The sequence below is a fragment of the Poecilia latipinna genome, unplaced genomic scaffold (assembly GCF_001443285.1).
Source record: "Poecilia latipinna isolate Pla-1442-1.1 unplaced genomic scaffold, P_latipinna-1.0 Scaffold1633, whole genome shotgun sequence".
In the NCBI taxonomy this organism is placed as follows: domain Eukaryota; kingdom Metazoa; phylum Chordata; class Actinopteri; order Cyprinodontiformes; family Poeciliidae; genus Poecilia; species Poecilia latipinna.
Window position 1 is genome coordinate 96,684 of NW_015114249.1, and position 16,124 is coordinate 112,807.

Genomic DNA, 16,124 nt, shown 5'->3' on the forward strand with positions numbered 1-16,124 from the left:
CCTCGAGGAATTTTAGTAATCGAGGTACTCGAATCATTCGAGGAATCGTTTCAGCCCTACACAGCAGTGCCCTTTAACAATGTCTGGCTCTACTGGAGCTACAGATCAACCTCTTCTTCGTGTCATCTTTTTCCTTTTTATCTTTCTTATAACAAGAAGAAAAATCCTCCTCAGAGGTCAATTACTAAGAAAAACTCAAACTAGTTTGGTCTTCAGAGAATTAAATAATTTGCAGACGGGTTGGCGGAGGACTGATGACCTGCTGTTCACTGTCGGAGTGAAACATGGGGGATCCTGTCCCAGCATTCTTCATTACATGGCACCAATAAAGCTGAATTATGACTGTGTAGGATTAGAGGTTGAAGACTGGACTAAACTCATAATAAAGATATCAAATAATTCAGTTACACACAACGAGCTTAACTTCCAGTTAATCCTCACCAATTAGCTGCTGAAGTTGTTTCTACATCAGTTAGGAACTATCATTAAAGTTAGCAAGAAATGGACAAATCTGTCAAAACAAGAAATTGATTCCTAATTTTCTGGTCTGTAAAAGTGACATGTTGCATGAAGATGATGGTTTCTTTTTCCAATAAAAAATGTGGCCACTTCTCACATTGTGAAAAGCAAAAATCCTGTGACCAAAACTCCACCAAGAATCAGAAAGGTAATATAAGGAGGAATATAACCCAATAACAAAGAGATACTATTAAGGTCCTCCAACACATTAGCAGAGCCACATCCTGATCACCTCCATGCTAACCTGCACTGATTTCTGCAAAAAAGAGCCACAATGAAGTACTAAGTGCATATAAAATTTGTATCATCTTCAATGTACTTGTTTAACAGTCTTGTGTAACTTTTAAGTTTACTGAGATTCCTGACATTTTCCAAGACATTTCCAATAGCTGAGAGCCACAGTCATCAAGAGTTCATCATCACTCGATAATCATGAATCTATGTAATAAATGGGTTTCATTTTATTCACATTACTGAGCCATAAAGACATTATTTACCAGTATTTAAGTTCCCCTGCAAGTCATTTCAGCACATAAGATGATTATGTCTGTTTGAAGTTTTGTTAGTCATGATTTTTTGAGTTTAGTTCATTGAGGTGAACTTTATTTTCTTGCCTATTTAATTGTTTCATACTTTTGGGGTAAATAAAAACCCACTTTTTGAAGTGAACACCTGTGTCCTCCATGTTGTACTGCTTCGTCACCAACGTAGAAATACCATCGGTCAATCTTACAGAGATCATAAAATTGGTCTGAATATATAAATGAGTCTCCTTCTGTAAGAAATGCAAATATTTTAGATTGCCAGTGCAAAGTAAAAAAATATTTATGTCTTGAGTCTGTCATGTCTTTTGTGACATAAAAGCCTGAAGGTCATAGGAAGTAAACAGAAACTTTACAAGAGCAGTGGCAACAAATATTGAATGTTTCATACACAGAGATGCTAATGAAGCTAAAATAACAGAGAAAAACTACAAAAACAGTCTTTCCAGTTTTTACTGTTCATATTGATGCTCTGGAGTTAATACTGTAGCACAGCTGGCTGCTGCAGGAAGTTGAAAAAGCAGCAATTTAAAACTCATGAGATGAGCCATTGCTTCATAACAATGGCCAACATAAGCATTAGCCAGAAAACTGTTGTGGGACCACTGGTTTTTAATGTTTTTGTTGTGGTAGATGTTGCTTCAATAGTGGCGAGTTACAGCCACCAAACCAAAAATGCTCATTTGGCATTGACTGATTACATGCAGAGTTGAAGTTAATGAAGCAAATAACTCTACAGTTTTGATATACTTAATAAATGTTTTGCAACATTTTATTTTCTTGCATATCTGGTGCAAAATATTCTACCATTGATTAATTAGAAGCTTGGATGCAAATGGTTGGGGCTATTTAAAAACATCAGACATTAACAATGTGTGCCTCTAATACAAGCAATTGTTGCCCTTCTTTTTCTACAGCATATTTCATAAAAAGTGCATAAATGATGTGTGTATCATTAAGCAACAGTGGAAGTAAATGAGCAGCAACTATGGCCACTTAAAAGAAGTTTCTTATTTATAAATTATGGGCAGAAAATGCATCAATACAGCTGTTAACATTGCACTTTAAGGAAGTTCTTCTAAAACATCATCAGTCATCTTATCAGATATCACATCTTGTTGAATCAGTTACAGGGGAAGAAGAGCAACAAGAAGCAAACATATAGTGCAGCTGCACTATATGACTAGCTAAACAGGGAAGCTCTTCAAATTAATTTCACAGTCGTGTCTAAAGAACAAGGCATGTTCACAGTAATAGAAACCAAGTCGGGAGAGACGTATTCGAAAACACAACAAGGCCTTATAAAGTCAGAATCCACAAATTGTTTATATTTTGTTCAGATGGGCAGATCTAAGGTAAAACAAAAACACCATCACACCTGTTTTAGTTGAACCCAAAGCGTTTGACCCAAATCATGCAGCTTAAAAGACAGTCGTACTGAATTCAAGGAAAGATTCCTGGGATTTAGGAAACAGAAATAATTTGCGTAATTTAAACTGCACTAAAACAGGAGAGGTTTGGTTTAACTTCAGACAGTGAGAAAAAAAAATGTGGATGTCCATTTTATTCAGTGTTTGTGTAAATATCTGTTTTCAACTGCATGTATGCAGGTACATCCTAGAAATATAAAATAATAATAATATGTCTTTTTAAGAAAGTGAAACTTCTGTATCACATAGATTCATTACACATAGTAATGAATCTATTTCTTGTAATGTTGATGATTATGGTCCACAAATTGTTGCTTTTTAAAGCTCATATTTCTGGATTGGGGCTGTGGAGACACCAACTGCAAATTAAACACAAGCGTCTCGCTGTGATCTCTGAGGAGTATAGATCTATAATTCAATGAAAAAAACAGCTCTTGTCAAAACAGGATCTGCAGCAGAGGATCTACAGCAACAAACCACGACTAAACCATCACATCAAATGACTCATGGATGGCTGCAGGCGGTACTAAACCCACTTCCTGTCAGATAGATGGGTAAAATAAAGCCTTTTGATATTAGATATTAGACGCAGATGTTCAATAAGACTGATGAGTTGACTGATTTGTTGCTGTGTGGTTGTGAAATCTTCTTGAAATACTTTTAACCCCACGATTCGTCTCCATTTAAATGACTCATGAATTTTCAGATGGTGATTATTACATCAAAAATGGACCAAAGAAGAAATGTGTAGGAGAGAAAGTATTGGATTTGAGATCATCCAAAGATTTCCACAAATATATAGAGAACACACACACACACACGCACACACACACAGGCTCCAATTTGTTCATAGTTGAAAGGATTCGACTCCAAAGCTTTAAAAATACCTTTATGAGATCTGATAAGAGCAGATTTAGCCTGTTACAGGTGATGGGAGAATCTTATAAGGTTTAAGTTAAAAAACCTTTTGTGGCAAAACATATTGAGTTCTGCTGTAAAACCCAAATACATTAAATGACCAGGATTTCTCATCAACAGACGTTTCTCTGTCCAAGTGGGTTGTAAGAAGTTAAGAGACGGCAAAACTGGGATTTATGAGGTTCTCGCTGTGAAAGATTAGTTTAGGGACCAAATAAAAGAAAAAGGTAAAGTTTGAACAACTCAAAAGTTTGGTCTCCGATATACAAACTAGACTAGAATGATTCAGATATTGAGTTTCACTGAAATGAAAACAAATCAAAACCTTCAGTCCAGACATCCAGAGAAATATTTGTGTTTTTAGGGTTAAAATTTGCTTAAAACCAACCAAACGTTTAAAGAAAATCTGTTAAAATGGAAAAAAATGGTAATAAATTTCAAACTAATCAGACTTATTTCTGTAAATCTATAACATCTAATCTTTGACTAATTAATAATAAAAAAGATAACACACCAATAACAATCTACTACAGATTAAAGCAGGTTTTTATGATAAGTATTGGAGGTGAAAATACAAACTGATACAAACCAACATTTATAAAAAGTTATTAAAGTTTTTGTGGTTTACCGTTAAGTCAGGAGTGTCCAAAGTGTGGTTTGGGGGCCATTTGTGGCCTTTGAAATTATTTTGTTCGGCCCTGGACCACAAGTCAAGAATGCCAAAAAAATAAAAGAATGCCAACAAAATAAAAAATAATTGGGAAATTGTCTGTTTCAATAATACAACTGAAGCTCTTTTTCATGTTTTGGGTCTAATAATATACAGATTTTTATATTAAAAATGTGTTTATTGTTGAGCAGGTCATTTTTATTTTTCCATTTTTAATTTAATTAATTTTATGGCTCATTAGCTGGAGTGTCCCAGTTTTGGCCCACAGGGCCACTCACAGAACCATAACTGGTCATTATGCAAATTAAATTCAGCTGGACACAATGGGAAATGATCTAAAAGGAAGTCATTAATTAATGTCCAGAGTTTATGGAGGAAAAAACAAGTCTTCAAGATTGTTTTAGTTAGTTTTTCTGACTAACCAGTCAGAAGAGAAGCTGCGTAATGAAAGAGCTAATGTCACACTAAAAAGCCAATTAAAAAATAAATTATTCCCATTTATTATAAAACACACTCTTTGGATTGGAAACTAAAAATGCCCACATTAATACTAATAATAATAATTGTAGTCAGAATGCTGACTTAGTTGTTCTCACTTTACAAGCAGGAAGGAATAATCAATAAAACTAATTATGGATCATTTTTAAGCTTCATGATGTTAGAAATTAGTAAAGTAAGATTATGATCTTCAACAAAACTCTCTTCAGTCCCATATGTGTGGAAGAATGGAGATCTTGGAACGTCACTTGCAGGAGTAAGTCTACTTCAACCCGACACCTGGACATGTAGACATAGTCCTGGTAAGTAAATGTCAAATCTCAGGTGTTAAATAGTTATTTGTCAATTCAAATGTTTCTTTGCACAAACAGAAAGTGCTTGCTTTATGTTGTGGAGATTAGCCTCATACTGTCAAAACAACTCCCAATCAAAGGCGACATGAAGAGGTTACACTCCGTTTTCCGCATCATCTCCAGACCATTTCCACTGATTGGGATGTTAGCAGATTTCAAGGTCAAGAAATTTGAATTGCTGTTGAGAAGTATTTTGTAGTGACAGGCGTTTGAAGTCTCTTTTCTTTCTTCAGAGACAATTGTACTCGAGCCCCTTCTGCCCACTTTTGATACTTTTCTCTGCGAGGTTTAGCAGAGAAGACAACATGGCCTTAACTGCGGTCAGACAAGCCAATCTGACAAGCTCAGCTTAAAATTGCCGTAAGAGATAAAGCGTGCAACGTGTGCTTACAGCGGCCATTGTGTTGTGAAGGAAAGCAATTGTCTCTGAGTGCAGAGGTGCAACTTTGTGAAGTGAGCAATTGTGTACTTTAAAGCCCTATGCGAAGCACCAAGACGTGCCAAACTCAAGGCCCGCGGGCCAAATCCGGCCCGCCACAGCTTTTTATGTGGTCCTCTAGATTCTAGACTAATCACTAAGTGTGCTTAAATATTATGTTTTCAATCAAAACAATGCAGTTTTTATCTGCTTACTGCCAAATTATATCAGTCTCTCCAGTTTTTTGAGAATTATCAAGGAAATTCACGTAAAATGAACAAATCCCCAGTTTTTTGAGCCAATTGGGAGTTTATTGCAGATTTTTCTCAAAAATTGTCAAAAACTTTCTTACTTGTACTAAACAGCTGCCTCAGCCTTAATTGATGTTAGATTATAATCCATGAGCTATACAGCAAGTAAAGCACAAATATTTTCACATTAGTCCCACAAACACTTTCAATTTTATTGCAAATCACAAAAAGAACCACAAAGTCCTGGAGGGACTGAAAAGATGTTCAATAATATTATTTCATTTCAAGAATTCATTGATATTTTAACAGTTTGTGAACAAGTTTTATCAATATGTTCCCAGACAACCGGCCCTTTAAGAGCATTTTGATCTGGATTTGGCCCAAAACAAAAATGAATTTGACACCCCTGACCAAAGAGTTTAAAATAAGTCAGGCAAACAGTAAGAAAACATATGCCATGGCATTGTTTAGGTTAGGAAATCGCATCCATGTCCAGGTCTGACGGTCAAATCCATAGGAGAAACAAGCATCAGACTGTTTCTTTGGAAAAGTGGAGCAGAGTACAATCGAACCGACGGATATCATTTTGCTTTACTTAATTTGATCATTTTAGACATAGCCGTACTTTCCTGAGAGACAGTGGCCCGGCCGCTTGATCAAATCAAAAGTCTGGACAGAAAAATGATTTACGGCTAAGTTACTTAACTGATGCATTTTAATACATGCAGACAAGGCTGGCTGTTGCATTTTAATGACAGGCATTGCTTACTTGTATAAAATGCCCTGCACATGGTCAATTGTTGTACCTGAAGGTCACCTTGGGCCTAAGCTTAAAATTGACTCATAAATATTCATGGCCCCTCTGCAGTCAACAAGATACAAAACAGAGTGAAGTTTTTCTCCAAACGTCTAAATGGGTTTGTTGTGACATTTGCTGCAGCTGCAGAGTAAAAACTGTAACAAAGAAATGTTTTCTACGCCTAAATTGCAAAGGGATGCAGCCGATTCTATGACTAGTGTTTGTTTAATTATATTCTAAAATAGTGAAGCACTGTGTTATTATTATTATTGGTTATTATTATCTTCATCAGAAAACAGGATTTCAATGAAGAGCAAGATTCACCACAGGAAAAACTCAAGACATGGCAATAGATAAATAGATCGATCGATAGCTGATGCAATTTAGGACCACAATTTACAGCAGGACACAACCCAAAAACAGTTTTGTCAGTGAAAAAATGAGCAACATCACTTATAATTTAAGAACAATTTGCAATTTAACCATTTTTAAAAAATAATATAGCAAGGATTTTAAAAACAGTATACCTACATAACTCCAGAAAAGTGGTTGAAGTTGTTTTGGAAAAATGTTTGTAAGTAAAAATGTTTTCAAAAACAACCTGAAAATGCTAGATTAAATTTAAATATAAAAACTAGGGAAAGCTGAATTTGTAGAATAACAATTTGCACCAATCTGATGGTTAAGAAACTGATTACAAACAATAAATATCTTATTTAATTTATTATTTATAATTTATTTAATAACTTATCAGCAAGAGGGGTTTTGAATTGAAAATTTTATTTATTTTGTTAATATATAGTTTTATTAGAAAGTGATTAATTGCAGACCTTATAACTAACTTAATAAAAAGCTTTAATGGAGTCCCACCACTAACAGCAACATGTCTCCAATTGGTACAGTTTTAAAGAATAATAACTAGAAAAATTAGGTTATACTGGAAAGCTCATTTAGTCCAGAAACTGATATTTTCAATCTTATAATGATTTTCTGCGTCATAGATGATGACTACACCGCATTTAACATGGAAATATTAGATTATTAAAACATTTTTAAATAAAGAAATGTTGGCTTGGTGAAAATCTCACTTAAAGTGAAATGATGAAAATGGTAAAAACAATAACTTTCTTTTATCACCAGCACTAAACTGCAGGGAAACTGCAATTACTACTGCAGTTTCCCTGCAGTAGTAATTGATGAGTTATGTAATTATTAATTAACACTACTGATAAAAGTAAAACATTACAGGTCAGAATAACCATCTTCTAAAGTTGTGCACACATTATACTGATGAGTAACATTTTAACAACACATTTGCATGATACATTTTAGATGCTTTATGGATAACACAACCTCCAATTTGCACTTAAAGGCTCTGACCGAAGACTGGCATCTGTTAGTGTTTCAATTATGATAAAAAAATAAAAAATCTTCCACATTTGGTGTAAAAAATTCTGTTTGCCTCAAATATTGACATCTAGTGTGAGATGTGACTGTTCAACTTCAGCATCACGTTAAGAGGTGAAGTGAAAGGTTGCAAAAGCAGCAACTCCGAACACCATAACACCATAAAAACATAAAAGCGGCTATTAGAGGAGAAAAAGGACTGTGACAACAGGAAGGTGATGGGATAATAGCACCCATAAGTTTCTTTCAAAGCTCGGTTTCACCGTCAAAGACGTGAAGACTATTTTACAAGTAAAATGAAAACCCAAAGAACTGGCTTGGCACTGCATATCCTGCAAAATGTTTATTTTAAAGAAGAAACATTTTCTTTAACCGAACGCTTTAAAAGAAGAATGTTTTAGACATTTTAGCCAAAAGCCGTTTTCTTCAACATAAACAGGTTTGTTATTACGTTTTACAGGCAACAGTAACAGATCAGATTCAAACATCTGACATAAAATGTTAAAGAACATAAACAGAAGATGACAGAAGAACAAGTTGATTTTTATTTGATGTTGCTTTATCAGCAAAATGTATTTTTAGAAAAAGTCCAACTAAACAGACTACAAATCAGATAATAAAATAAATGACAGACGTCTGATTTTAAGCTGTACGGTTTTCTACCTTGTGGTGTTGGATGGCAAATTGAAAAGCATGTAAAGTTGGACTAGAAATGAGGAAATAAACATTTTGTGGAGCATCTTTGAAGTAGGCATATCACATTCGATGTGCTGTTGAAATGTAATTTGACAATTTAATCAGAAAGTAGTTTTGCTGCTTACATCGCCTAGGGAAAAAAATAGTAATACTTCTGATTTTGACCTGTCAATAACTGATAAAAGTCGACCATGAAAAATTTGGTTGGTTCTCATCTTTGGTCAATTGAGTGGTGTATTAATTGAAATGGAAACAAAAAAAACCATGAATTGTTCTCTAGTGTAATCATTTTAAAGGAGACCTACTAGACTTTCTTGAACAGGTTAGTTTATGTCTATGGGCTAAACAAAACATGTTCATTACATTTTTTGCAGAAAATTATTCTTTTATAATAAAATTTTAGTCTGCTCAGTTCTGCCTATTTTCAAAGAGCTATTTTAGGATCTTTCATCACTTTAAATCCAAATAAACTGCTAGAACTCACCCCAACTCAACTTTGACATTCACACATGACAAAGGCTAAGAACAGATGCACAATTATACAACTGTACATCTTTGAGAAGCAGAAGTGGAGCCTTCTGCACAGCATGTGGTTTCTGGATGATAAGTCAACAACAAAACACTTGTCTTTCCCAGCAGTCATTGTACAGCACATACAGCGGTAAAAACCACCTGAGCAATCGTGCTGGAGTTCTGCTTGGGTTGCTAGGTAACGGGCTGGGCTCAGCCAGGGTTGCTAGGTAACAGGCTCATTTGTGACATCACATTCCAGAGGTTTTTAAAACCCAGTTTCCACACAACAACAAAAAATTACTTATTACCAAAAACCAGGTGAGTGTTTTTTAAGCACTTGCTGATTCTTTTTAGAAGCAGTAGAAACCCACATGGAAATTAATTTTGCATGATACGTCCCATTTAAACTATGTGAAGCATCATTGCATTTGCAGAAAAACTTCCCTGTCCACCGAGTCGTTAATCTCATAGTTGAGTGTTTACAGCAACGCAGTCGATACCAACAGGTTGCCTTGCAGCTGTCGTTTTGTCTGGAGCAGCTATCTGGAGTTTTCCTCACCTAAAGCCAGGGACACTGCCAATCAAAGTTAAAAATAAATCTTGTTATTAATGGTGACAAAGAAGCGGAGGTATTCGCCGAGCGTGGTCCTCCTTCCGACGGCATTAAAGGTCAGCGTGATGACTCAGCTGTAAGTAGCATGGAGCATGGAGGAAAAGTCAAACGTCACCCTCTTTGTTGTATCAAACACCATTCAGAGAAATGACATGCTGGCTCATGAATATTTTGTTCCCTTAAATCAAAGGCATTCGTTTGGTTTTTAATTGCGCAGGTTTTTAGGCTAATTTATCTCAAAAATCTGGGTTGGAGGTGTTTCAATGCCAATTTAATCAAGGCCCAGGTGCTGGTCACGACTTAATTCCCTTAGTTATCCGAGTGAAGGAGCATTTGTCTTGTCTGTACCAATCAGTGGGGCTTGTTGCTGACCACCGTGTAGCTTCAATGTGCCGTCTCCAGGCACTGCAGCTTTGTGTGCTTCATAAAAGCTAATAATAAAAAAGAAAAAAAAAAAAAGAGAGCTGCAGCTTCAGGCTGTGAGCATGGCTCTGAGAGCAGGTGCACAGCAGCAGCACTACACAGTTTGGACCATTTTTCTTCCTTTTTCAAACACAGAACATGCTGCGGACATTTAAGTACATCAGTGATCCTGCTTTTAGTAATAAATCTGCACTTTTCCGGTCATGAGAAATAGGTTTGTACTGGGTGCTGCAGGAAAGTTTAAGATGTTAGACAAAAGAGATCACTTGCTTTATTTCCTCTGATTACTACTATGTATTGGGTAGCAATAAAGGGTGGCCATAAGACTGACGTAATACTGTCGTAAACATGGAGGTAAGGTTATTTTATTTATGTAGCACATTTTCAGTAACAAGGCAGTTCAAAGTGCTTTATCTGAATTAGAACAAAACTACTAAATCAAAAGACAGACTAAAAGGTAAAGGTAGCAACAACAAAAAAGATAATAGTACTACACAATCTAAACTAATAGGAGTTTCTCTAGATCTAAAGTTTGTTCTTGATTTGTAATATAAATAAGAATAAGTAAGACGAATAAGTTTTTTCTTTCAGGTCGTTTGCCGTTCACACTAGAGATCACTTACAGGTCGCATATATTTGGAAGTGTGAACGGCAAAAAAGTCCGATTTGACAGAAAATCGGAAGTGGATCACTTTAGGCTGCAGTGTTAACATAGGATGTACATTATAAATGTGAAGTTTGTCAAAATGTGTTTATTTATTCTTTGAATCTACATTGTTTAGTTAAGTTGTTTCTCCAGATATTTATTGGTGCTTTAAGCTCTGTTGCTGCTCTTGGCAGTTGGTGGTTACCGTAGCAACCGGTAACTGAGGCTCCTCCCCCTTTTTCTGTTGCTGTTTGTAACTGTGGGGCAGAAGCTGCTGGACTGATGTTAACCACCATTTCCTCTTATTGTCTTAATAAATACAGTGAACCTGAACGTGTCTGTCGTGAAGTCGACCTACTGGACCTGAGACGAACATAGGAGGGTTACAGATGTTTCATCTTTATGGCTGAGTTGAGGTCAGTCTTACCCACACTCCTTCAATTAAAATGTTACCATACATTGTGTCTTCTCAAATGTTAGCAAAGCCATCACCTTACCTTCTTCTGGACGAAATCCAAGATGTTTTTGAAGTCTAGGTCATCGTAGTAGTTTTCTATGCCCTTCCTAATGTTTTTGTTCACCAGGTCAAGAGTCTATAAGAAAGAAGAAAGAAAAAGCGGTCAGGATTCGTCAATAAGGTGGACGGCTTTTGACACAGCCGATCTGCAGTCGGAGTGACCAAATGCCGATTAGTGAAGGTGACTGATCTCCCCCGGCTGGAATATTAAAGCACAACACTTTGACCGCTCACATCTGTCAGTCACAATCTGGTGCAGACGACGAAGTCTGGAGTGGTTGCATTAACACAGCCAGAGTGGAAAATGTTTAACTTTAGACTCTGAACTGTCATGATCACAGAAGAGTTTCTGGTGATGGACAAACAATTAGGCTCTAATTTTCATCTGAGCCGGTCCTCACAAATGCATTTCACATTAGCAGATTCTCTCCAGAAAACGTTTGCTCTGTTAGAAATATTACGACGATATCTCTACATGAAGGCTGCATCCACTCAAAAACATTCTGGTGCATTTTTAGATGAATACGAAAAAAATAAAAATAAAAAAGCTAACTGTAGTCTCAGTGTGCAGTGCTGTCTAAGAGCACTGAAATTATTCCACGGGGGTCTTTACTTTAGAAAGCAAATGTATAGAAATTTACATTCGTATAACCAGAAAATTGAAATAAGTCTGGCTTCCATAATGCAGTACTGCATTATTTTCATCCTAATTTAACTAATAAATCAAAACAATGTAGGAGGAAATGCTGGTTCTTGTATAGAAAATTACCATTGACTGAGGTAGAGCATTTCCTTGAAATAACAGAAAAGGCAATGCTTGGTGAAAGTACTTAAAAGTAGAATTAAAGACTGGTGATTATTATCATTTTCGGTCAGTTTTTAACCTTTCCCCATACACAAACAAGACAAAACTAGTACAGGAAAATTTAAGAAATCAAAAATAATAATAAAAAAAGTTTATGCATGCCTCCATTTTGTCATGTAAAGCACAATCAAAAATCAAAAGCAGGAAAATCTGCTCTAAGTTAATCCAGGCAGGTGTGAAGACAAACTCATAAAAGAAAACATCAAATCTTATTGTATTTTTTTTAGGAAATTACTATCGGACATTTTTTTTTTATTTAAAGAGTGAAAAACAGTTTTAACTCTCCACCTGAGTCCCTTGAACTGAAGTACAATCGTTTTTAATATTGATAGTAACTTAGTTTTTTAAAATAAATCCTTCTCTTGTATTCATAGTAGTTTCTTTAATTCATTTGTGTTAATTTTCCCGATATACTTTATGTGAAGTCAACCTGATGTATAATGATCTTTATAGAGATCATTGTATCTCTATTCAGATTTAATCTAAAAATAACAACAACCTGATTTCCTAATATCACATTTATACAATACATTCCTTATGCACAGAGTGAAATATTTTACGTTTTTCTTTTGGTTAAGTGATTATTGTTTTACAGGTACATGTAGCTTCTTACAGCAGTATAGCTTGCTTTAATTTGTGGCCTTGCTGACTCTGGTGTCTCATCTTCCTGTTTATAATACTCCGCGGACCAAAACACTCCGCAGATTCAAACACTCCGCAGATTCAAACACTCCGCAGATTCAAACACTCCGCAGAGTCAAACACTCCGCAGATTCAAACACTCCGCAGATTCAAACACTCCGCAGATTCAAACACTCCGCAGATTCAAACACTCCGCAGATTCTCTTTGCGGTTTAAGCCAGGAGAGTCTGATGGCAAATGAAGCACAGAGAACGCATGCTTTTATTGAATTTGGTATTGGCTCTGGTGGCTTTGTGGGCAGATGCCAAGCCCAGCTGAAAAAAAACAAAAACAAAGCACCCTGTAAAGCTTCACAGAAGAGGGAAGCATGAATTGCTTTGACATTTACTGACAGATGGCTGTGCTGACTGTTGACTTGATGAAACACAGCAGCGGACATGGTTGAGATAAGTCTTCAAACTGGTTCTTGAGCTACTGTGGCGTTCCTTTTTCTGGCACTTTGGTGACCGTCTGATGGATAAGTGTCCATTCTGAAGGCTTCCCCATTATTGTAGCAGTATTATTACAGTATTGGCTTTTACATCTAAAATAAATATTTCTCAGATAAAGCTGATTGTTACAACTAATCATGGATCCTTTTAAAGGATCCACTTTCAACAAGTAGAAATGTTTTGTGTGCAAGAAAACCAGCATAGCCCATATTGCCCTATACTGACCATAACCATCTCAGACAGTTTAGGCGTTTTCTTGCTCTTATTTTCAGAGGATTGTTTATTCGTGATTGTTTATTCATGCGGCTGTTTGTTTTGTGGGTAGGAGCTTTTGTCGTTCTGGTTGCAAACAAACAAAATCACTTTGCATTATTTACTTCTAGCTGGATGTGTTGCTGTGATGCAATGAGGAGATAAACTGAAGACAGATTATAAAATACAATAAGAGAAACAAAACGACAGGAGGATATTGGAATGGAGAAAACACCACAGAGCAAGGAAAAACTGATAACATGCAAATGATAATGACTTTGGTTTGTTTAACGTTGGCATGCTGACTGATTCTCTGCTACATCACTCTCTCAGGTCCATCCAGCTGTAGAAACATTTCAAATTAAAAGACCTCAGGTAGCTCACCTTATCGCGAAACGCCAGTCCCAATACTCCTCCCAGCAGCTCCAGGATCAGGCAAGCTAGCAGGGTGTACATGAACTGGGACAAAGCAAAGAAAGGAGAGAAATTAGTCAACAAGGCATCAACAAATTCAAGAAAAGCTCAGAAACAAAAATGCCTCATCTGCCACAGTTTTTATTCTCTTTTTGGAGATTCAATTCATTTCCGCTCTCTCAACAGAACTGTTTAAAAGTTTAAACCTTCAAAACTGTTCTGCATATCAAGGTTTTATTTTAAACAGTGCTATATAGTCATACTTAGAAAGGCAATTATTCTGCCGTTGTCATATTCCAATAGAAATCTGATTAGTACAAGAATAAAAACATTTTGATTAAAATAAGAGTTACCCTAATGTGTTTCTTTGTATGCAAAAGCATGTGGATCCAATTTTGACATAACTAAAAGATGATTTTTTTCTGAAAAATCTGTGTCTACGTTGAAGTTTATTTCCTTCTACTTCTTTCCACAAAATCACCTCAGAGAGGAGGCGAAACTTTCAGATCAGGAAATCGCATTTATTTGATTAGTAGCACCTTCTCTTGATTTGTATCAAAGTAGAAATGATGAATTTACCTTTTATGCATTTTAAACATTTTTTTAAATAAATTACACAATCAGCATAAAATCTTTCCTCTCATTTGCATTGTAGGTCTGAAAGAGTCCAGGTTATACTTTAGATGTTTCAAAAAGCAGATGACATAAATCCCATTTCACCAAATGAGACAAACTTTCTTTACATCAACATTTTTCATCCATGCATTTATCTTTAGCTGCATTGATTACTGCAACAGCGTCTTCACATGTCTAACAAATCAATCAAACAGCTGCAGCTGATCCAGAACGCTGCTGCTCGCATTCTCACTAAAACCAGGAACCCTAACCCCCCTACACTAACCCACCTGTTTAGAGTTGCTTATGGCTAAATTGCGGGTTTTAATGTCTTTGATGTTTTTATCTTTACTTTTCATCTAGTTATTAACTTCTTTTTATTTCTCTGTCACAGTCTAATGTTTTTATCTTTTTTAATCTTTTTCAAAATGTCTCTCTTTCTCACTGTTTATTCAATATCACATACTGTTTTTATTTCAATTATGTAAAGCACTTTGAAATGCGTTGCTGCTGAAATGTGCTATACAAATAAAATTTGATTGACTGATTTTTGAATTGCAGAATAAGATGCGATATTTCTCATCGGTTTGTGAACAAACTTCTATGGTTCAGTGCTTTCAAGGTTGAAATTAGACCAACATGTTTACAATAAAAAAAAAACAAAAAGCCATCAGAATATGGATCTACTTTAATTTTTACATCCCGTTTGTGGAAAAATACCATGATAAATTGTATTTCAAGAACTTCCAAGAAGCTTTTATCAACGTTTTTTTTCTCGGTAGAGACAAAGTGTTTTTTTCTAAAGTGATCAACAATCCGCCAGATGGAGCATAAATGAAGGTAATTCAACAGCGTCGCTTCTGATTAGCAAATATTACTTCAGAAGCAGAAACTGCACAGAGTTCCCAAATCAATCTGAAGGAACTCATAAACTCCAAAAAGTCTCAAGAGATTAGTGGAAATGTTTACGAATTCAGAAGGAGCATTAAGACACTGGTTTGGTAAAGAAAAACATTGTTTTGTAAAATGAATAGACAAGACATAGTATGTTTTAATGTGAAATATTTAAGGACTGCCAACATGTCCAGGATGTCGCTGCTTTAAAGCATCAAAATGTATTTGAGTCGGTTTCACTTCACCTATGAATAACTATCGTAATTCCTTATGGAAATCATCAATAAAAATAGTAATATAGGTTAAAAAAAAATCAAAGTCAGACACCACTTTTAACAGAGAAATAATATATATATCGAATAAATCAATGAATTTGGTCTCAGTTATTTATCCTCCTTGTTTTATTATTATTTTTAAAGTAATAATAAAACACAGCAGGATGCTACACTATGTGTATGGAATAAACAACGTCTCTCAAATATATCAGAGTTTATTAACAAAATGAATTTACCTTCACAGTTTTAAAAATTTATTCAACCAACTCGCTGAGCTAGCAACACACATCTACTAAAACTAATAAGAAAAAGGTGAAATGATCATCTTAAGCTACCATTACTGCCCAGGTACCGCATCTACTGTGATCATATTACAACATATAGGCGAGAACGGCTCTGTGACAGGAGTTGTTAGCTACTGGCCAGCAACTTGGTTTCCTCGAAGGCCAGCCTAGGGCAGGCA

General features: G+C 35.6%; 1 protein-coding gene across 1 annotated transcript in view; it reads right to left on the reverse strand.

The window, feature by feature from the left end:
* Nucleotides 1–16,124, reverse strand: part of tspan15 (tetraspanin 15) — a 52,040-nt gene that overhangs the window by 16,587 nt on the left and 19,329 nt on the right. Inside the window, exons 3-4 of the mRNA XM_015059527.1 lie at nucleotides 13,848–13,922; nucleotides 11,194–11,289 (exon numbers count right to left, since the gene is read on the reverse strand). Of these exons, the coding sequence (XP_014915013.1) occupies nucleotides 11,194–11,289; nucleotides 13,848–13,922 (171 nt within the window). The remainder of the gene's footprint in view (nucleotides 1–11,193; nucleotides 11,290–13,847; nucleotides 13,923–16,124) is intronic.